We start from the raw sequence: 23338 nt of genomic DNA, 5'->3' as shown, positions 1-23338 counted from the left end.
TCCCCCACTCGTGCTCTGTCTCTCTTTCTCTCTGTCAAAAATAAACACTAAAAAAAAAAAAAAAAAAAAAGTTAAAAAAAAATGATGCCTCAGGGAGATGGATGGGTGTGTGGGTTTGAGAGGGAAATGAATACTATGCTTTGAATACGATTTTTATGAGTACACTATAGTGAATACTGGTAATTAATGCTTTAATAAAAACAGAAATAGCACGATTGAAACAGCTCTTGGTAGTGAAAAGTTTCACAGATTCTACACTATATTTAAAGGTACCAGTAGTTAAGAGAATACTAGTTTACTATTACTGGAACTCTGTACTACTACTAGCTGGATAGCAGCTACAACTTATTTAACACTAAGATTTTGACTTTTGGTAAGTAGTAAAAATATTATTTAATAACACTACCAACAACAGCCACAATAGCAACAACACTGAGAATGTGCTTTGTATAACATTCTCTTCTTTAATTCTTTCAATAATCTCATCAAGTAGCCACTATTATCCCCAGGTTTTTTTTTTAATGTTTTTTAATGTTTGTTTATTTTTGAGAGAGAGAGATATGAGTATGAACAGGGAGGGGCAAAGAGAGAGGGACACACAGAATCTGAAACAGGCTCCAGGCTCTGAGCTGTCAGCACAGAGCCCGACGTGGGGCTAGAACCCACGAACCGGGAGATCATGACCTGAGCTGAAGTTGGATGCCCCACCCAACTGAGCCACCCAGGCACCCCTTTATTATCCCCAGTTTAAGATACAGACCCCCTCCAAGAAATGAGGCAACACCCAATATCACATGGTTAATCTGTAATAGAACTAACATTTATACCTAGAACTTTTTAAATTATAATTATGATATACCACACTACTAATAGTTTAGTAACCTGACATAAAAAGTAAATATAATTCCATAATTAAAATATCAACTTATGGAAGAAGATATTATCCTTATACACAGCACCAAACATATTCTTGAAATAATTATTTGACCTCTGCATAAATTGATATTTATAAAATTTAATTTGGCCCATAAGGAAATGTTTAAAAAGAAAAAGAAAAGCTAGATTTCAATCATTTCAGAATGGTCTATCAAAATGTTATCTTAAGCTTCCAAAAAGTCTGAAAGCATAAACTAAGGCGCCAAATCAGAAAGATGTATCTATGTGAACAAACTAAGGGAGGCCAACTGACTGTACCAGATCTGTAATACATGCAGCTATTTAAAAAATAGGGGCAAAAAGGGTATTTTGGACTCTAAATAATAAAGGGTAGGGGCATAGAGAATATTCCTCTAGTTGAAGCCTTTTTTTTTTTTTTTTAAAGCTGGAATACAATGAAGCAATGCCTCAAAAAGTCATAGGGAAAATTACGTCCAACAATTTATATTTACCCAGCCAAATTATCAGCGAAGTGCTTGTGCAGAAAAAAATATATTTTTAGGCAGCAAAGTTTAAAACTTTTCCTCCCATGCATACTTTCTCAAGAAACTAGTAGAGGAGTTGCTCTACCAACAAAGAAAGAAGAGAGAGGAGGCCCAGGAATGCCCAGAAGTCTGGTGAGTAGAAGAAAATACTAGGATGGTAAGTTATAGGAAGCAACCAATTCAGATTGCAGAGCTCCATGAGAGGTAACCAGGTAAAAATGAAAATGGTAGCCACCTTAAAATGGGAAGAAATTCATATTTCTAAATGGAGATGAATCGATGACAGGGTACATAAAACAATAAAGAAATAAAAACAGAAATTTTTATAAACGTAATTATAATTAACTCTAGAAAAAACAAAAACCGCATAGAAGAAAGGAAATGTAATCATGGTACACTGGAAACATTGGTAACAAATATTTACATATTCAAAAAATGTACACATTGAACACTGACAACCAACAACTTTGTCAAAGCTGTACTGGAAGGCTAGGGTAGGGGGAACAAAACGTGCATGTGATTGTGTGTGTTTGGGGGGAGGGTAGAGTAGGGTTTTAGGAAGTCCACACATACTATCTAAAATTGGAGGTAAAAAGTAAGAAATAGCAGAGTAAGTATGATATATTAAAATACCAGAAGTGAAAAAATTATCTCTGAGGAGTCTGAACAGGAAAATGGGACAGGGACACAGCAGACAAGAGAAGTGAATTTTTTTTTTCATTATAAACCTTGTTAAATCCAACTTTTTAAAGTAGTGGTAGCATTTATAGCCTTTATAGCAAAGATCATTTTTTAAGATCACTATCTTAATACTTAGGAGTCTGAATTTTCAGGAATAGCCTGAATTTTTTCATACATCCAATGAATATTATTAGATAATTACTGGGTTGGCTACTAGGCAGGATTCAAAGATAGACAATTCATTTTACCCACCCCTTGATAAGCTTATAACATAACAGAGGAATTAAATGCCCACAGTGAAAAGAAAACAAAATAACAACAGCAGCAATCAAGCTCAAATCTGTGAGCATATTTCTAACGAAAAAAAATCCTAGGCCAACCCCAAAATAAGGGTGCCCAGGGAAAAGACAAACTACTGGGGCTTACTCTAGTCCCTGATTCTAGTCCATTTCACCAGGTTTCTTTCAGAAGCTCTTAAAGAAAAAAGAAGTTGCCCAGCTACGTGCAAACCTGAAAGGGATTACAGAACTCCTTCTAGGGTGTGGAAAAGAGCTAACAGTACTGAAACCATTTCTACCACAAACAGATTAAGACCTAGGTTCTTGACAGCTTGTAATGACCATTTTGAGATATTATAATGTGTTTGGAAAGAGTAACAACATCTTTATGACCTAGGGTATCTGGGGTGTGAGGGAGTACATATGTGCATGTTAAGTAGAAACTATAAACTGTCTTCCCCAATTAATGTCATGTCATTCATTAAAAAGGTAATTTGAAAGAAACAGAAACTGGATATGGACTGTTTTCTAAATGTCACAGAGTAAAACAGAGAACATAAAACATAAAAGTATGTAGAAACTCCTAATTATTGTGCTGCATGTTCTGGAAAACCAAATCTAAATGTTGAAAGGTATTAACACCACCTCAATATATTCATCAGAAATCCTGAACACCTATTTCTTATTAAACTTACAATTAAAATTTTTCTTTTGTTTATAAGGTGTTTCTTTTGTTGTTGTTCTCACTTGTGTGCACGTTTAAATTTTTTTTATGTTTATTCATTTTTGAAAGACATAGAGCACAAGCAGGGGTGGGGCGGAGAGAGAGGGGGACACAGAATCTGAAGCAGGCTCCAGGCTCTGAGCTGTCAGCACAGAGCCCGATGTGGGGCTTGAACTCACGAACCGCGAGATCATGACCTGAGCCAAAGTCAGATGCTCAACTGACTGAGCCACCCAGGCGCCCACTTGTGTGCATATTTAAATGTTTAAATGGTAGCAATGATGTTATTACATATATGTAACTTGCCTGAGTGAAAAATACAAGGAAAAGAATGCAAGAACATGGCTGACAGTTACCTTGAATATAGTAAACAAAACCTTTACCTTCTAAGAAGGCATTATTTCTTCTAATATATTTCTCGTTTCTATCATCAAACTCTTTTTTTTTTTCCACTATGAACACACACACAAATCCATTTATGCCAAAGTGGGATCTTATTCTATCCTAGTATCTTCGACCGTGTTAACTGGGGAATTACTTGGAAAATATTACTACAGATATTTATTGCTGGCAATAACAGTATTTAAATTCTAAATTAAAATTAAAGGAAAAAAGAAGAAAAGAGTAATTTGTCACCAAATTACTGTGACAAGTACAAAATCAGTAATACTTTTTAAACACAGCTAAAAAAAAAAAAGCACGTATAAACTTAGGAAAACACAGGATTTTTAAGCAAAAGCGGAGTATAAAAATATCTTTGAATGTATTTTAAATACATAAAAAGGAGAGAGATGTTATACATGAATTGTTTTCAATGGTATCCAACAATAAAGATAAGAAGAAACAGTTATGGTTCTACTATGTAAATCAGCATTTTTCTACATTGGCAAAAAGCACAACTGAACATCCCAATGGAAAGAATGACATCAGGAAGACTAGAATGGCAAAGGTAAAAATAATTTTCTATTTTCTATAACTAACACCTAATTCTTACTTTGGCTTTATATTAAGAAAATGTTTTTTGTTATTTTTATTATCGTTGTTCTTATGTGTATTTTTTAGTGATAATGATGATGTTACATATGTAACTTGCCTGGGTGAGAAATGAAAGGAACAGAACCAAAAGGATCTTCTGGAGGATGGTTATGTGGAGCAGAAAGTGGGTCTACATTCTTATCTGAGGATGCTCTCTCCTCGAGCCTGTCTGTAAAAATAAGATGAAACAAAAAATAAAATAAAATAAAAACGGTCTTTAAATTAAAAAAAAAAAATGGTAACAGTATAAATAAAATGAAACACAGCAACAGCCTTTTTGAAAAATATTAGATTCAGAGTTCATTTTTATAAGTATTAGGGGGTAAGTCCTGAGCTTAATAGATACTTGTTGCTACAAGGCAAGCTTAACAATATCCTCTCACTGCTAAATATCACAAACACAATTAACCTAATAAGTAACTTAGTTTGGTTTATGTAAATACCCAGTTGTCTTCAACTTGTAACATACTGGACCTGAACTAAAACCCAGCTTACTAAAAAGAGACACATTTGGCAGACTTCCTCCAAACATACATATGGGAAAAATATTGCAAACGGCTATTTATTCATAAGATAGGTAAATCTTATTTCTCAATAGCAATAATTTATTACATTACTGTTCATGTCTCATATTACTTTGTAGTTATTTTATCATTCACATATACACAGAAAGATACAGATATTCCTCTATTAAATTAAAAGCCTTAATGACAGAGTATATTATTTTACCCAATAGATATCTGTGATCTAGTATGTGCCAGGCACTATTCTAGGCAATGGGCAGGCAACATCAAACAAAATGAAGGGTCTTGCCTTCTTGGAGTTTATATGCTGGCATGGAAAAACAAACAAACAAAAAAAGCAATAAGCATAATGAGAAATACATAGAGCATGTTAAAAATAAAGCCGTAGAGAAAAGTGCAGTGTGGGGTAAAAAGAATTAAGGGTGTGGGCACAAGTGACAGTAATAAATAGACTCATAAGTAGCAGGTGAGAAAAGACTCGAAGGAGGCAGGGAGGGGATACCTGGGGAAGGACACACCAGATAGGGGAAACGCGAGAGCAAAGGCTCTGACTCTTGTAGAGGCAGGCTTGTCCCCTAACTCCCTAGTAGTGATTGTCTTGCCCTGCTCTTAAACTGCAGATCACAGGCACTTGATCAGCTGGGAACTTCTCAATTTTTGTAAGTTGTCTCCCTATCCTCTGATTCTTAGCAATCAAGCGTATACTATTAGGAACCCATTCTGTTTTTTCAGGCATTTTAAGCATTCCTAGGACTATACCCTTCATGTTTAAAAAACCCTATGGATAAATTCTGCGGGTCTCATTTGAGTCCTAAGACATTGCAGGGTACGCAAAGAAAATCCAAATATAATTAGACGTTCCTAAAAATGAAGTATAACTTCAGAATGAAGCAAAAAGCTCCAAGTGAAAGCACCCTAGGACAGTGCTTCTCAAATTAAAAGTGCATTCCAGTGAGCTGGGATTTATTAAAATTCAGATTCTGATTGGAGAGTTCTGGGATGGGTTCTGAGACTCTGCACTTCAACAAGCTCCCAGGTGATGCAATACTACTGGTCCAGGGAGCACACTCTGGAAGGCAAGCCCTACAGTCGACAATATCCTAACTATACTTAATTATTGCTATGGAGAATTCTTTAAATACCCTTATGAGAATGGATACAATTATCAGCTTTTATGGCTTAACTAACTCTGCAATATCCACCTGAAACTTTGGGTTGACTAAAATTTTACTTGAAATTTCACTGGTAATATAATAATAAATATTTTGTGAAGACAACAAACTGACCATTGATTTATGCACAAACAGAAGTTCCAAAACTTAAGAGTTACTTTTCAAATCCAATACTGCAGTGGATAACAATGAAAATTCTGGTACAGAAAAGAAAAGGACAAAGGAAAAGAGGAAGTGGGAAAGGACAGATGAAAGAGACTATCTCAGAGTGACAGCCACAGCATAACAATATCCAAGATCCCTCATTCTTGAAAATCAAGACAGTATATGCAAGTACTTAGGTCTAAACTAGGACCAAACTTCCTTTCTAAACCACTTGCATTGTAAGTGCTAGGATTCCTGTATAAAATGTAGTTGCCTGGGCCTTACCACAAACCTAATGAATCAGATTATCTGAGCAGGAGTTTGAGAATCTACACTTTAATGTGCTCTCCAGGTTTATAAACCAGTACTGTACCAATGGTTCCCAGCACATAAAAATGCAAAGTTACCACTAAGGTTCTTTGAATCCTCATGCACTGGTATATTATCTCCATCAATCTATGGCAAATTCACATAAATGTATAAACAGCACCATGTAGTTATGACAAGAGTACAAACATTATCGTGTAGGGATAAACCAGTATTTTTTATACAGTGAGTCTCATAGTTTAAAATATGGAGACACTCTTATATGCAAAGTTCATTTATCCAATTATTTCAAACCAGAAATCAGAATAAATTCACTATAAAATGAATCATGTTCTCACTGTTCCATAAAACACAGAATCAATTTTTCCATGGAGGACTTTTTTTTTTTTAAATCATTTAAATTTCTGAAGTTCACTGGATAGGGGCACCTGGGTGGCTCAGTCAGTTAAGTGTTCGACTCTTGATTTCAGCTCAGGTCATGATCTTGTGGTTCGTGAGACTGGGGCCCACATCAGGCTCTGTGCTGACAGAGCACAGCCTACTTGGGATTCTCTCCCTCTCTCTCTCTGCCCCTTCCGTGCTCACACATTCTCTCTTTCTCTCAAAATAAACATTAAAATATTAATTAAAAAAAAAGTTCACAGAATAATCTAGATCTCAGGGTACAAAATACAAATAAATACATATATTTTTTTAATTATTAATTACCTATAATTAAAAGCTAATGAAAAGGTATACAGGAATACTTTTCAAATACACAGTCACCCCTAAATGAATTTAAATCCATTTTCAAATAATTGGTGCACATTAGAGCAAAACTTGAGCTTGATTTGCCCAATATTAAGAAACTTACCTCCTCCTGCCTTCCCAAAAGAATTATGGAGGTGAATAAAGACATATCTTTTCAGGATTTTTAATTGATACAGATGGCAAAAATACAGGATTTAAAAATCCTAGAATCAAAGTATATTCCACAACATCATCAGAAAATTAATATACCCTGATAAGTTAACTCAGCAGCTTATATGGATAATGGACTGAATAGCCAAAAAGTTAATGAATAAATTTTACAAGTACAGTCTTCACCTGATACTTCTGAAACTACTCAAATATATTTAAAAAGTTCTGTTATTCTGCACTGAAGAAACAGCCATAAATGTGAATTTGCTTAAAATGGTAAGAGTTAGTATTTTACAACAAACTAATACAGATGTTTACATCTATATCCCTCCATGGCTTCGCAGGAAAAAAAGAACACATTCGGTGGAATGTGCAAAGCAGCCATAGTCTGTGGTTTCTTCTCTTCTTCCTTTTAGTTATTGTAACACGGTTTTAAACAGAAACAAACAATTGCCATCAACAAAAATAATATTCCATTAAGTATTACTTTTAATTAACATGCAGAGCTACACAACTATTTGAACAAATGCAAGTTAAAAATTTTCCCAAAGCAAACACCTGTATTCTAATTAGTGTTTAATGTATTAAATTTTATCACAGATTTCTAAAGTTTACATGCTAATCTGGATATTTTGGTACAAAAGACAAAGAAAAATACAAGTTTAAGCTTTAAAAAATGTCACTGATATCAGCTTTATTCATGATGCTTAATTTTAATTTAATGTTTTGATTTTAAGTAGGAACAGACAAAAAATTCTGAACCATAAATAATATTCAGTTACACTGAAAGCAAAAGCAAGAATCTGGTCTATTTTATATGTTAAATCCCTTTGCCAACTGGTATATGGAATCAACAACTGTTTTCTTTATTGTTTTTTTTTTTAATTTTTATTTACTTTTGAGGGAGAGAGAGAACGAGCGAGCGAGCACGAGCAGAGGAGGGGCAGAGAGAGAGGGAGACACAGAATCTGAAGCAGGCTCCAGGCTCTGAGCTGTCAGCACAGAGTCCGACACGGGGCTCGAACTCACAGATCATGAGATCATGACCTGAGCTGAAGTCGGATGCTCAACAGACTGAGCCACCCAGGTGCCCCGACAACTGTATTCTTTAATTAAAGATCACTAAAAAAGTTTTTGTTACCAACTACTAATATTTTAGAATTCTGGTATGTCAAAATACATGATTCTTAAATCACCTTTGGATAATACACACAAGTAAAATATTTCCTAGACAGAATTATCCTTTTTTTAAAAAATAAATAACCATGTACCATCTTAAAAATAAAACCTCAGATGGCAATGTATTACTCTGAACAATCATTACACGGGCAATGCCTATATACAGGTATTCAGTTTCTCAATGGAAAGCATATCACAAACCAAATACAAATTACTTCAAAAAAAAGTCTGGAAAATAGCTGGTAAAATCTGTGCCGAGAAAAAAGGAAAATTTGCTATTTCAAATGCATCAATAATTTACTTACTATTTTACAAAAAGTTTTTAACAACAAAGAAACCAACTAGTAATGACCAAAATTAATTAACTTTCATTACACTGTTAGCCTTCCACTGAAACTCCTAAGGTTCTGAATGAAATCTTCTATGCAGCAGGGAAATTTAGACCTTGTCAAGTGGATCAAATATTAGATACCTTATTGCTTGTGAGTCAGAGGTGCTAAAGAGGACTGAATATATTACAGTTAAGTAACACTTTGCAAAGAAATCTTTCTAAACTATATTCTATACATTAATGATTTCTTTATAAGCGTTATTAAAGATATTTCACCTTTTCTGAACACCATTATTACAACTATCAATTATTAAGGAAAAGACAGACTTTTTTCTTTTGCTGTCATGTCACTTCTGCTGTTGATGTTGTTTGTGCTTTAAGTCCCTTCTAATTTGGTTTTTCTAAACCTGATAGTTTATATATAATTTTTAAATGCTGGTTAAAGGGCAATAACCTCAAGATGGAACCTATGATTTCCACTGAAGGTGAGGAAAGGGAGGTAGCATTTATGGAGTGCCCAGACTCTTTCAAGACATTATTTAATTTTCCTGATAACTCTGTGAGGTAAGTATCATTATACCCAGTTTATAAACAAGGAAGTGAGACAGCAGTTATGTCCCTTTCCTGAGATTACAACCTAATTAAATGGCATTGCCAAGTATCAGAACCCTCGTATGTTTTCTGGTGCTATACGCCAATTTGAGTGTGGCAGCCCTGTGACAGTGGTTTCAATAGCTCAGGGACCATCTAGGCACTTTTCCAAATGGCTAACTTGCTCCAAAGTCTGACCTTCAGATAAAGCTCCTCCTGTACTTGCATTTGGAACTTAGTATCTTTCCATAATTAACAGGGCAGTAAAATCTAAACTCTTTGGCATACACGTGTGCACAGATACATACAAAAATTACATGTTATCTGATCTTGAAGTTTGAAAGCAAATAGCTGGTTAAGAGTTTTACATGTTAACCCCAAATTTTATGAAGTTATGTACACATGAATATACTATATGCCATTTTTCCCTAAGTGAAGTAAGTAAAATTTGGCTGTCATTACAAATTCTAAGATGCTCAGAATAACACATTTTTATAAGATAGAGAATACTCTACCCCTTCCATCCACTGATGGAAAAAAAAAGGAGGAGTTTTACCCAAAGAATAGAAAATACTGATTTAGCAAACCCTTAGCTACCATCCTGGGTCAAAACACACTAAAATGAATATTTTAATTTTACCTTTTGCTTTCAAAATAACCCCATAAATTGTATTGATTTGGTTGACCCCTGGGTCTCCCTGCCACTACCCCGAAAGAAAGAGATACTTCATTTCCTTCTTTAAAACTTGTCTCTGGGGGATATTCAACATAAAGTATACTAGAAATGCCAAACAAAAACAGTCATGGTTTACAAAAACTTTTTTAATTAAAAGATGTAAGTTAGGTTTTACCAGAGTTGACAAACCTTTATTAAAGGTTCAAAACTCATTTTTATATCTGCATTAATCATCAACTTAATTTTTCATAATCATATAACCAATATGAAGAATACAAATTTAAATCCCAAACAAGTAGTCTTTCATGAATTCAGGGCATTTATAAAAATTTTACATAAAATATGTATCAGTTGGGAAGAAAGCATTTCATCTAATCAGTGTTCTCATAAAGCCAGTTACCTAAAATAAAATAGAAGCTAGGAACTAAAACTAGGGACCATTTGGATCGTCTTTTCACACGCAAAACAGGAAAACACACTTGGACAGGCGTGCACACACACACACACACACACACACATACACACACAGGCCTCCAAAACCTGAAAATTATCTACAGACTCTAGAGGTTAGCTTCTTGTTCCTATTTTGCAACCTTCTGAAAACATTCCACACACCCACCTTCCAAAAAACAACTTTTCTAAAATACGTGTGGTGAGGCTTGACATATATATTAGGTGATTTAAGAAAAGGTAAGGATTCCAAGTAAAAACATTGAGATATCTGATTTAAAGTGGAAAATAATTTATTTATCTTTTGCCATATCAGGACAACAAAGCAGCCCTTTTATGTCAGGACTCAATGAAAGGGCATCACAAAACATTAACATAATGTAGTAGCCCATGTTTTCTTTCAGGCACTTTCAAAGGGCATTTCAGACCCACAATATCTTCTACTGAGTGTGCAAGAAAACAGAGCTGCAAAATGATTAGTAAGCAAGATACTAATGTCTCCCTTTTCACTTGAACATTAATTTTCCATGTTTTAGAGATATTCTGAATTTAACATTCAAAGTTATGCAGTATTTAAGTGTTAGGAATCAGCATTATTATCAGCAATCTTGGATTTAATAGCTACTATCAAGCAATTGATTTCTAATGCACACAACATAGTTAGATAGTATATATAAAAGAAGATGGCCTGATTTTTGCCCTCAAATGCACAAAAAGAATTTTGTATTTACCACCTCAAAACAGTCTTTGGCCTTGCTGAATTATTATAGAGCTGTTATATTACTGTGAAGCAAAGTAAGCCTTCAAGTGTCCCTTACTTGATCTCAGAAGGTCAAATTCTCTGTCCAACAGTTCCTCTTCTGTTAACTTGGAGAAATTATCCTCTCCAAAAGGATTCCACCCTGACATATCAGGTGGGTTACTGATGTTCTTCTGACTTGTAACATTTGCAACTGCCTCTTTACCAGCAACTGACCTATAGTAATAAGTAAGAGAGGGAAAGAAGAAAAAAAAACATTAGAATTAAAAATTCTAAAGTGCCCTAGTTCATACTTTCTAAATACTTAGAAAAGCAGATCCTTTTATTATGATGGAGATGGCAGATTAAGGAGCCCACCTGGGATCTGAACCACCCCCATGTGTACCCTTGGGCAGGTTCCTTAACCTCTGTCTCAGCTTCTTTATCTGTAAAACAGGAGTAACTATCTACCCCATAAGGTTACTGAGAAGATTAGTTAATACGTATAAAACAAAAAGAACGGTATCTAGAAAAAGAAATCAGCACTCAATAAATATTATGATCATCATAGCAAACAGCCCTAAAGTGACAATCAGTTGCCATGTCAAACAGTATCACTCTAAAATCACTATCGAATATGATCTTATGCCCTGGTTATGTTGAGAACACCACAATAATTTTCCTTTTGACAAAGTCATTCTCTACACAGCTACCAAGAAAAAATGAACTGTTAGGACTGCTTTATGTATTAGCTAGAACTAGATGATGGTTGTTTTCTACTTAATAAATAACTCATGGTATTTAAAGTATCTACATAGCTGGAGCTTGGGACCACTGGTTTTATGAAAGTTATCTAATAGGCCTTTTGGCTTTTAAAAGAAGGTGAGAATGTAAAGATTTTTTAACCTGACAATCCCTTGGTACCTGTCAGTCACCCCAGCCTGGAAATATACCACAGGTACAAGGCAATGTAACAAAGTTGTCACGTCTGTTTCATAATTCAGGTCCAGATATTCTAACATTGGTAACGGAGGGAGAATCTCCATGCATTTCTAAAAAAGTACCTCAAATTTGCAAGCCTTGACTCATCTCCCTAAATACACTCTCCCCTTGGGAGCTTACTTCCACTGCCACCACTCAGATCTTGAAAAGAGAGGGCAAAAGTTGCCCATTTAGTCCCCTAGTCCAAGCCTGTACAGTATAGCTGAGCCAAGAAAGGAATGTGTAAACACTTACTGAAAGCTAGACAAAAACATAGTAATTTACCAACAAGTAGATAGTCTTTTTTAGTAAATATGACTTAGCTATCTTAAAATCAAATATAATTCAGTTTTGAACTCATGGTGGGAATGCATCAACTGCCAATATCTAAGCCTGCCTCCACATGACAGAATCTCATACTAATTCCAAAACTGCCTTCAAGGACTTTCAGAGCCCCTGAAACACAAATCAGAGAGGCTAGAACTCAAACAGAAATAGGCGTTCTCCCTCCTGCCTGCCAATGATCCCTTTGAGAACTTTCTGATTCCCTATCCCTAACCTCCTCTTGATGTTCTTTGGATGATTTCATTGATTCTTCTTGGTAGACTATAAATCAATGAGGCGTGTCACCTTAACCAATGGTTTAAATAGGTGTTAAATACATCTACAAGTTCTTGGACACTCCTCCCTTCAAAGCACAGAATCGAATTACCCTGCCCTTGAATATTGGGTTAGATCTAGTGACTCAATTCCAACAATGAAATATGGCAGAGAAGGACCAGTGTGTGTTCTGAGACTACATCATAAAAGGCATCACAGGTTCTTTCTTGCCCTCTCTTTTGGACCATTTGCTCTTGAACAAACCAGAACAAATAATTCTTTATTCAAAACAGTCTTTGGCTTTGCCAAAAAGAATACTTAAGCAACCTTTTGGAAAGATCCATGTGACAGAGAACGAAGGCCTCCTGCCCTAAGCCATGTTGAGTGAGCCATCTTATGAAAAGATCCTCCAGCACCAGCCAAGCCTTCAGCAGACTGCAACTCCAGGCAAACATCTTAACTGTACCCTCATGAGAGACCCTTCCCTTGACATAAACATAGGGCTAAACCACTCCGAAATTCCTGATGTAAAGAGTGTATGAGATCATAAATGTTTATCATTGTTTTAAAACACTAAATTTGGGGGTAATTTATTATGCAGCAACAACTAATACAACAGGGCAATTTACCATAAAAAGTAAAATAATATATGTGTTGATGTTTATGTCACTATTATTTGAATACATCACCATAACACTCTCCAATAGCCATACTAAAGATATATCAACACAATGGAAGAGTAGAAATTTTAGCAGATTAAGTGGTAAAGGAAATAATCATGCTAACCAAGATACTGACCTTTCCCTTTGTCTAAGGAACTACCCGGTTTCTTATCTTCTACTCAAACATCTCTTATACACTTAGAGCCAAACATTTAACCCAATTCTCACCTTCTACTGACCTAGTTATAAGCAGGAATATTTGCTTACAGATGACCTTTTAAATTGTTAAGATATTATACTCAACATATCTTTGGTAAAGATTGATATTAAATGGAAATATTAATGAAGTAACATTAAGGCCCCAAGTGCAACTGGATTGTTCCTCTGGGAAACTAGTGCTCATATTTGCCAAGTATGTAACTGTTTCTACCTATTTAACCATTACCTTTTCCTGCTCCAACCTCCCATCTCCCTCAATACATAATTTCACAGGAGTGAAGTTAAAACGAGTCTTATGCACTTTCACAGATATCCAATTCAATATTTCCCAAACTGGAGTATGCAGAGGATTTTGATGATAAACCAATTTTTTTTTTCTAAAGTTACACAGAAATTAGGAAAAAAAAAAAAATTCCCAAACACATCACACCTGTGATTCTATAAACAGTGTCACTGGAGATGAGATTTAAATAGGCAACGCTATGTGAGCTACAAGTCATAGCTTTCAGCACCCTGCATGCTTACCTGGGCCTCATATCTTTAGATACTCATCGCCCTTTATAACTGATCAGTTTAGATAGTACACATGCAATGGAACACTAACAAGAACTTTCTCCTACAGATTTTCAATGCAGGACTCTATTCTCATCAGTGGCAAACCTTTGTTTCCAAAGGTTGGCAATCCTTTAGAATACAAAGTATACGTAATATATATGCTATATATACCCACACTCACACACACGATATAACTGACATTTTTTATGCGCATTAACATCAAAAGTAAAAAAAAATTAATATAAATCTCATCAGTATCTTAAACTAAACAATACTCAGGAGAATATCCTATTTTTAATAAAGAATAAAACTATTCCATTCTTATCCCTAGGGGACTTATTTTTTAGGTATATCTTTTTTGTAAATGTAACAGATTAGTACTTATGTTTCATAGATTTTAGTAGTTTTAATATGTTTAAAATGTTTAATATGATTTGTTTTAATGCTATTATTTGCAATAATGCTATTAATTTATTAGAGACAAAAGTGGTATGTGGTTAAATCAAAAAACTGTAACCAGAGTAGGCAAATAACAAATGGTTTGGCAAATACCAATCTGCATCTTTAAACCAGCCTCTGATCTTATGCCCTGCGCTGCATACTTGTCCTAATTCATGCACCTCAATTTTTAATTTAGGAAAACACTTCAATAAATCCATTTGTTCTCTCTCCCTCTCTCTCTCCCTCTTTCTCTCCTTCTCTCTCTCTCTCTCTCTCTCTCTCTCACACACACACACACACACACACAGTTTGGGAGGTGTACTACAGCAAACTGTATACTTTATTCCTCTCTTGACATGCTCAGTGATATTTCTCGTGCCCAAATCCTAGCCAAAGCTTGCAGATACCTTTTCCCAGCTAATGATCATATCCTTAAATAGTGTTGTAGGAGAACTTCTTTAGTGTTCCAGTAACCAAAGTTCTAACAACTACTTCCTCCTATGTATCCAGAAATACTGGGAAGTATTCATAATGGCCAAGAGATTTTTTCATTACAAAATCCTGAAGCACTCCCCAATTCAAATCTGAGTTTGAAAACATTTATGTCACTGTTCTTTAGTTTACTGTAATGTTTTCAATATGAATTATCCTGGAAAAATAACTACTAACCTAACTAACAATGTATCTGAATACCAAAATGTACAAGGCTGTAGTAACAATAACCTTATACTTCTTATCTTAAAAAAGAACCAAATGACATGTTACTATTTTTTGTACCTCTTTAAATTAAACCAAATTAGGCAATCTGTGGGTAAATATTATCTAATTAATTCAAAGCAATAATATATAAGGAGAAAAAGCTAAATTAACTTGTCTACAAGAATTACTTTTTTAAAATATTAAAGTAGCTTGTCAGGGTTTTGTTTCTATTTACATTACAAAGAATGTCTTAACATACAAGCCCCTAATTTCCTTAGCTGCTGGATATTGCCTAAGCCTTACCTTGCAAATAGCAATCAGCAGACTTAACTAATGGAAATGCAAGGAAGGATGGGGATGCACAGGGACAGAAAGAGAGGACGTGTAAGACAAAAAGGGGGACTTTACAGACACATGGACTCTGGAGTACTTCAGGAGCCACATAGTGACTCCACTCCACATGTACACCCACTTCCACAATAATTTCTTTTGCATTCACCGGGAAAAACACTTGCCTATTGGCACTGTAGGAGGAGTCCGCTATAGTTCCAACCTGAGCTGGAAGTGATGAAGTGTAGGAAACTAAGGCCGGTGAGAACTCTTGAGGGGAGGTAAGATACTCAGGAGACGCCTGTTGCTGAGGCTGCTGATGCTGAGCTAGCATTTGTTGCTGCAAGAAAGCCTGCTGGTACTGCTGCATCTGAAACAAGAAACGCCTGTTACACAAAACAGCACTTGCTCCAGGTCACTAAAGCACAGTCAGCATCGCACCTAGTTACTCTGCTCCTTCCTTTTCACGTTGGCAACAAAAACAGAAGCCTGAAAAACAATTTATATATGAAGGAGCAGCTTGCTACTGGAATACCTCAGCAAGATAAAATAAGTCTATTTAAGAAGCTGTTTAACTACATGTATTATGGTGACTATTTTGCAAAATATACAAATATCAGGTCATTACATTTACCCCCGAAACTAATATAATGTTATGTCAATTATACCTCAATTAAAAAAAAAAAAAAAAAAAAGCTGTAAAGCCTGGCTCTCTTGGCAGGATTCAAATTCCTCATTTGAATAGTTTAAGAAAAAGACAATGGAGTAGCTTACAGTCACTAGAACAGCAGTTGCTATAAAAAATAAAAAAAAAAAGTCACACTATTCTCTGAAGTAAATGCAATTTTCCTTTGGGTTTCTTTGTTTATTCAACAGATATGTGCCAAATGAAAGAGACATATGACAAAAGATCATGGGAAACAGATCATTTCCTTTATACCATGAGATAAGAGAAAAATACCATCAGTCAGTTACAACGTGCCAAATTCAGGTGCTACAGTTCAAACCAATGTAAAACTGCTTTGGAACACATGAATGGCTTTGTTGAAACTGTGTTGGGCACTTGGGTGGTTCAGTCAGTTAAGGGTCCGACTCTTGATTTCAGCACAGGTCACAATCTCACTGTTCATGAGATCGAGCCCTGTGCCAGGAGAGCCTGCTTGAGATTCTTTTTCTCCCTCTCTCTCTGCTCCTCCCCCCGCAAAAATAAACTTAAAAATAAAAAAATAAAACTAAAAAAAAAAAAAATGTGTTCATTAACCTACTTGGGTTAATTTTGAATAATTAAATTCTGAATAATACCATTTATACTGTGAATTCCAACACTGGAATGTATTCTCAGAAATTTCTACAAATTATGTAACATTTACCATTGCAGGATACTGTGATGCAGAAGGTTGCGGCTGATACACTGAATGCATTAAAAACTGTTGCTGAAGGATCTGTTGCTGCTGCATTGCATGTTGATACTACAATGAAAAAACAAAGAAACTCATCAATATTACTTGTGCATTTTTTGTGCCATAGTTGTTTTTTTTTGTTTTGTTTTGCTTTTTTTTTTTTAGTACTGATCTTAACATCATAACTATGGGTACTAGTGGTCCAAATACCAAAGTAAAATAGCTACAGTCAGTAAAGGACTATAACTTACACATGCTTATTGGAATTGGGTTTCAAAAGTATCAATGAAACATAACAGATTCAACTAAAACTATTCCCAGCACAGTTTAAGGATGTTTGGAAGAAAACTAAACCCAAACACATTTACTAATTAATGAAAACCCTAGTTTGTGTCCATGACCCATTATAGTAAATTCCTAATCTCCTCCATCTTCCCTTCAATGATATCTTCTGGCCATCCAATGGCACCGTCTACTTAACTATGTTCCGCTCTGGGTCTATCAGTCAAGACCAGAAGATGAGACATCCATGAGAAGTGCCATGCATTTAATAGGCTCAAAAACATTTCAGAAAAGATGGAAGGATGATTGTGACAAGTCATTAAATTTGAAATAGTTTAGTGAAATTAGAAATCTGTAGGTCCTAACGAGGCAAAGGGCAGAATAGAACGTAAGGTCATTTTTTCCTATGTCCCTTCCAACGCTAAATGCCACTCATACACACACACACACACACACACACTCTCACCCTGGCCAAAAAAAAAAAAAAAAAAAAGCAAAAAGAACAAAATCCCAAGATAATGTTACTTCTGAAAGCCTAAATTATCACCCTTCCAGTAATAACGTTATAAATCTGTTTCTCAACTCAAAATATAACCTGAAAAAGATAACATTCACCACAAACAGCCATGTTTATTCATAATGTCCAATGACTAAACATTTTTGGCTTCATAAAGCCATGATTTCAATCTATTTCAACAGAATATTCTTTTTTTAATGTTATTTTTTTAAGTTTATTTATTTTGAGACAGAGAGAGAGAACATGAGCAGGGGGACAGAGAATCCCAAGCAGGCTTCGTGCTGTCAGCGCAGAGTCCGACGCAGGGCTTAAACTCACAATCCATGAGATCAGGACCTCAGCTGAAACCCAGAGTCGGACGCTTAACCGACCGAGTCAGCCAGGTGCCTCTCAAGAGAATATTCTTAAGAATCCCACAGACTGCAACTAAAATAATCAGGAAATTGGGCAAAGTGTTCACTTGGACCCAGAACTGAAGGTGCCCAGTGTATGAAAGGGAACTCCCTGATACTCAACAGCCACATGAATTTCACAACACTACTCCCGTATCCATAGTAACCAAAGAATTACCTGTTGCATGTAGGCATCCTGAAGTAGCTGCTGCTGCTGCTGCTGCTGCTGCTGCTGGTGAGGATGGCGATGCTGTAAATGTAGTTGCTGCAATCTCCAATCTCCCTGTTGTAGCTGCTGAAGTACTCTATGCTGTTGTGGAGGCTGCTGAGGGGGACCCTGACCCAATACAATCTCGGGGCCATTTCCAGGTCTCGGTGCTCCTAAAAAGTGGTTTCCATGTCAAACATAGGTTAACATACTCAAGACTTCAACAAAATGGCTGGATTTCTAAACACTCATTTCAGTAACATTACCAAGGCATTTATATCCTTATTTTGTAACACAGAAACTTCCATATGCATGTAGTCCAAAGGGATTATTTACTGTAATCTTAAGTACAACTCTGCCCAAGTCAACATCTTAGAAACACTTCTTTCATATCTGTCAACACACCAGCCACATCCTTTCTTTCTTGCTTCTCAACTATCACATACACTGGCATAGGTCTGTGTCTTGGCCAATATGATTCTCTCCGTCTACAATGCCACTTGCCACCCACTGCAATTCTTCTTATCCTTCAAAGTTTAGCTCAAATCTCTCTTCCTTGCTCCTTTATCTAATAGTTCCACTCAGTTTATAACATTTCATTCGGTCCTCACATATTGTTTTCATGGCTATTTCCTAACTAGGGTCCCTGGTGGATGGGATGATGACTCATTGATCTGTTAATGCCTTAAGGAATCTTTTTTATAAGAGATGCTCAATAAATACCAGCTTAGTGAATCTATTAATACTGCCTCCTAAATGGATATTTATTTATAAGCTTCATAAATTTTACCCAAGGCAAACCCTATAAATAAACTTTGGAATTATGAGAAAGAGACACACAACATCAAAAAGAAGAAATGTGATATACTATAATTTCTGTAGTCTCTTCCAATGAGTTACCATAAATTCAAATGCAGCTATATATTCCTAAGGGGGAAAAAGAGGAAGAGTGCAAGGAAGGAGAGGAAGATTCTTTTTCACCAATATCTTTAAACTTCCTAGGCCTTAAATATAACACACTTCTATGAAAATAGTTTTGTAACATTCTAATTCTCCCAATTATAAGAAAATGCATGTTGGCTGCAATTATTTTTGAATTTATAAAAATATGCAAAATAAAATTAAAACCATAATTGTACCACACAGACATAACCACCATTAATTAGCCTTTTAAGTGTATTTCTTCCCACTTAGTAGAGTACTGAAAAGTTAAGCTCCTCAGCGTTATTCGTCTTTTAGGACCTTGATGTCTAACCGTAGAACATTATGGCTGTGAGTGAAGCCCAGTCACACCAGCAATCATCATAAAATAACTCACGAGGCTCACCTTTCACCTCACAAACTGTGACTTCACGTTAGTGACAGCAAGCTAAAGGAAGTTCCCTGGTTCTCAAGCCAAGGCCACAGAGCACCAGAGAAATCATAAACATCACAGCAATCCTACATGGAAACAATGCTTTCAAGTATATCATTAAATCGTCATATTATTATTGCCCAGTTTGCAAATGATAAAACTAAGGCTTAGAGAAGTTAAGTGGAATCACCGGTAAAATTAAAGACAAACTATTAAGAAAATATTTACAATATATTTAGCAAAGAACTAATACTCAGAATATAGAAAAATCAAATCTTCAGGGCAATAAAAAAATAAATAAATAAAAGCAAAACAATCTCACAGAAAATTACAAAAGATAATCCAGGAGAAAACAAATGGCCAGTAGACTGAAACGTTGTATTAATCAGGAATATTAAAATAAAAACAAAGATATTTCACCTATAAACAGGGAAACATTCTAAAACACCAATACTATCAAGTGTTGGCAAGGATAGGAATCAAAGGACACTCACACTGTTGTTGAGTGTGAATTTTTGAAGTCTTTTTGGATGGCAATCTGACAAATTTTAAATGAGTATACCTTTTAATATCTTCCTCAGAAAAAACACTCTAACATGGAAATCAAAAGAGTCTGTTATAAGGATGTTCACCACAATACTTTTAATAACAACCAATACTGGAAATAACCTAAATGGTTTAATAAGCTATGATACATTCACACTACAGAACATCATCTACCTACTAAAATACACATGATAGATATATATGCACTGATGTGCAAAGCTCTCCTAACTGTAGGAGTTAAAAAAAAAAATCAAATTGCAGAGAACTATGTATGGTAAGAATCTACTTATGCTAAACACAACATAAATCATTTGTATCTATATATGAACATGCAAAAACATAAAAAAGGACCCTGAGAAAGCATACTAACCTATTGCTAGTTTACTCTACAGAAAAAATAATGGAGACTTTTACATTTTTCCCCGAAAACTACTGTGCTGAATATTTTAAAAGAATATATTTAAGTGTTTCTTAATATATATATATAATATATATATTATATATATATAATATATATATTCTTGTATATATATATTATATATATATACATATATATTTATATATAATATATATATGGTATATATATATTCTTGTATAATATTTAATGGGGGGAAAAGTTAAAAGATGCACATATGGGGGGGAAGGAGTATTATTTTTCCAACTTAAGCTGGAAGCATGACAAAAAGAAATGCTGTCCCTGCTATAGGAGCAGGCCCGACCCTCACAGCTAGACTTGGTGTTCTCCTAATAAACAACAATTTCACAGAACACTAACATCAGACAAGGCTTCCTGTGACCATGGTAGATCAGGACAAGGAGACCGAATCCTGACAAAATCAGAAACAACCACAAAAATGACCAAACCTCTCCCTGTCCTGGTGAACAGGGCTGACTACTGCTTCTATCTAGCTGGAACTTTAGCTCCCCTCCTTCTAGAGAAGTAAGATTTATTAAGATACCTAATTACATCATACCCCCGGCTTCCTGACAGCATTCAATCCAGAGCAAAGCCCCACCTTCTTCAAGCTTCCCCCAGAATTACCTAAAACAAGCCCAAATCCTTCAGTAAGTCTTTTCAAGCTCCATCTTACTGAGACACCCCCATGATATTCACATATTCCCATGATATGTGAGTAATAAACCAAATTTATTCAAATACAAGTGTGTTCTAAGTGGTCTTTGGCTGGAGGGCATTGATACATCATAGAGAAGACTAGTAGATCTCGAACCCAAAATGGTAAAAAAAACAAAAAAAAAAACAAAAACACTAAATGCTTACTATGAAACAGAAACTTCCAGATAGCACACACCTTGTCATTTATTCTTTATAACAGGAAAAATAGGTGTTATTCCCATTTTACAGAAGAGAACAGTGAGGCTAAGAAACAGACACAAAAGGCTTCAACTTCCCCTAATTTCTCTTTTCCATGGAACAATCCTCCATCTGAGTGACATGACAGGAGTAAGCAGCAACGTGTCAGGTAACATTAACATTATCTTCCCTGAATATACACCTAACAGTAATAGTGGTAGCTAATATTTAACATTTCGTAAGGACAGGGGATTATATTAAGCAGTTATTTAATCCTCATAGCAATCCTATCAAATAGGTACCAAAATTTTTATAACATATATTACTAAGAAATGGGAAAAACAGAACTCAAATTCAGGTTCATGAGACTCAAACTGGTGGGCTCTTAACCATTAGAGCATACCAATTGAAAACATCTTAAATGAAAACATTTTAACATTAAAACAAAATAGCTAAATCACAAAATAAAATGCAAAGCAGGGTTTTCTTAAGATGGGGCTTCAAGTTATATCCCCAGACCCATGAGAGAACAAGTTTACTAGCTAATATTAGGGATATTTTCTTGAGGAAAAAATTTCTTTAGGTACTACACTGCACCATAATGCTTTGAGGATGTTTTAGATTAGAAAAACAAATCTCAAAATCAGATGAGAAGACAGGTTTCTGTGTCGTAATGTCCACACGACCTAAGCTAGATGCCTCTGCCAAGGTTCTAGATGCAGTGGAAAGACATATAACTTTTTAAGGCTAAAGTTTCAACTTCCTCCTTTCCAATACAATACAGAATTTTCCATACTCTTAGAACTTTATTATCAACCTCAAACCCTACTAGCTGATGACTCTATGGATAAGCAAGTTGAAAGCATTTTATACCATACTTCTATATTACCAGTATGTTACTACTTTTGCCTACAACTTTAGGAAAAACTAGTTGAGTTTATCAGACATCAGTAGAAAGTTTCTTAAAGCATTAAGTTATATGCTTCACAATAGTAAGTTTGCCAATAATTTATATTCTTAGGAATATCAAGCCATAAGATTTAAGCTAACTGTAAAGGTGACAAGGTTGGCAGGGCTGCTATTACCTTTTGGTCTGTGGCCACCGAATTCACCAGGAACAGGGACTTTAACAGGTGTTGCTGAACTCTGAATGGTCAGCACACTGGGAGTGGCAGTAGTAGAGTTGGCCTTTGGTCTTTGTCTTGGTGCAATTGAGGTTTCTGTTGGTCCAATGGTATCTGTTATTCTACAACAGAAAAATACACAATTCATTTTAAATACTGGCATTATTTCTAATTTACTATTTGTCCTACAAAGCATCTATTTCAACAGATGCATTTTAATTATTACTGATGATATTAGTCCTCTCGGCCTCTTCCTGTCTCATTCCCAAGTATTAAATGTTTAATAAAGATAGGAAAGTAAATAAAATAAACCTAGCCATTTTCCTTAACTCAGTATGCTACCATTCACAGTCTGCCACTGAAGCTGGTAGATAAAGAATATAGGATTGCTCTTAAGGAAATGAAGTAACAGACACAAACATAAACCTTCTCATAAGGTTCTGGACCAAATCAAGAGCCAGCTCTGTGAACCAGTCAGAAAAATAAAAACAAGATACAAACAACAGCCTCCCTTACCTTAGGCTCTAGGCCCAAGAACAAAAAG

At 35.3% G+C, this 23338-nt stretch overlaps 1 protein-coding gene across 6 annotated transcripts in view; it reads right to left on the bottom strand.

The window, feature by feature from the left end:
- The window catches only part of BMP2K (BMP2 inducible kinase), a 129328-nt gene that overhangs the window by 15130 nt on the left and 90860 nt on the right, over positions 1-23338 (bottom strand). For 5 of the 6 annotated variants that reach the window (XM_060654802.3, XM_060654803.3, XM_060654806.3 and 2 more), the window contains 6 exons: positions 22756-22916; positions 18429-18631; positions 17030-17128; positions 15845-16029; positions 11252-11409; positions 4198-4308 (listed from right to left, as the gene is read on the bottom strand). In XM_060654802.3, the coding sequence (XP_060510785.2) occupies positions 4198-4308; positions 11252-11409; positions 15845-16029; positions 17030-17128; positions 18429-18631; positions 22756-22916 (917 nt within the window). The remainder of the gene's footprint in view (positions 1-4197; positions 4309-11251; positions 11410-15844; positions 16030-17029; positions 17129-18428; positions 18632-22755; positions 22917-23338) is intronic. The other variant, XM_060654804.3, reaches the window with a different exon arrangement.

The sequence above is a fragment of the Panthera onca genome, chromosome B1, assembly GCF_046562875.1.
Source record: "Panthera onca isolate mPanOnc1 chromosome B1, mPanOnc1 haplotype 2, whole genome shotgun sequence".
In the NCBI taxonomy this organism is placed as follows: domain Eukaryota; kingdom Metazoa; phylum Chordata; class Mammalia; order Carnivora; family Felidae; genus Panthera; species Panthera onca.
The sequence above is the reverse complement of the archived record's forward strand: the minus strand, read 5'-3'. Positions and strand labels throughout refer to the sequence as shown.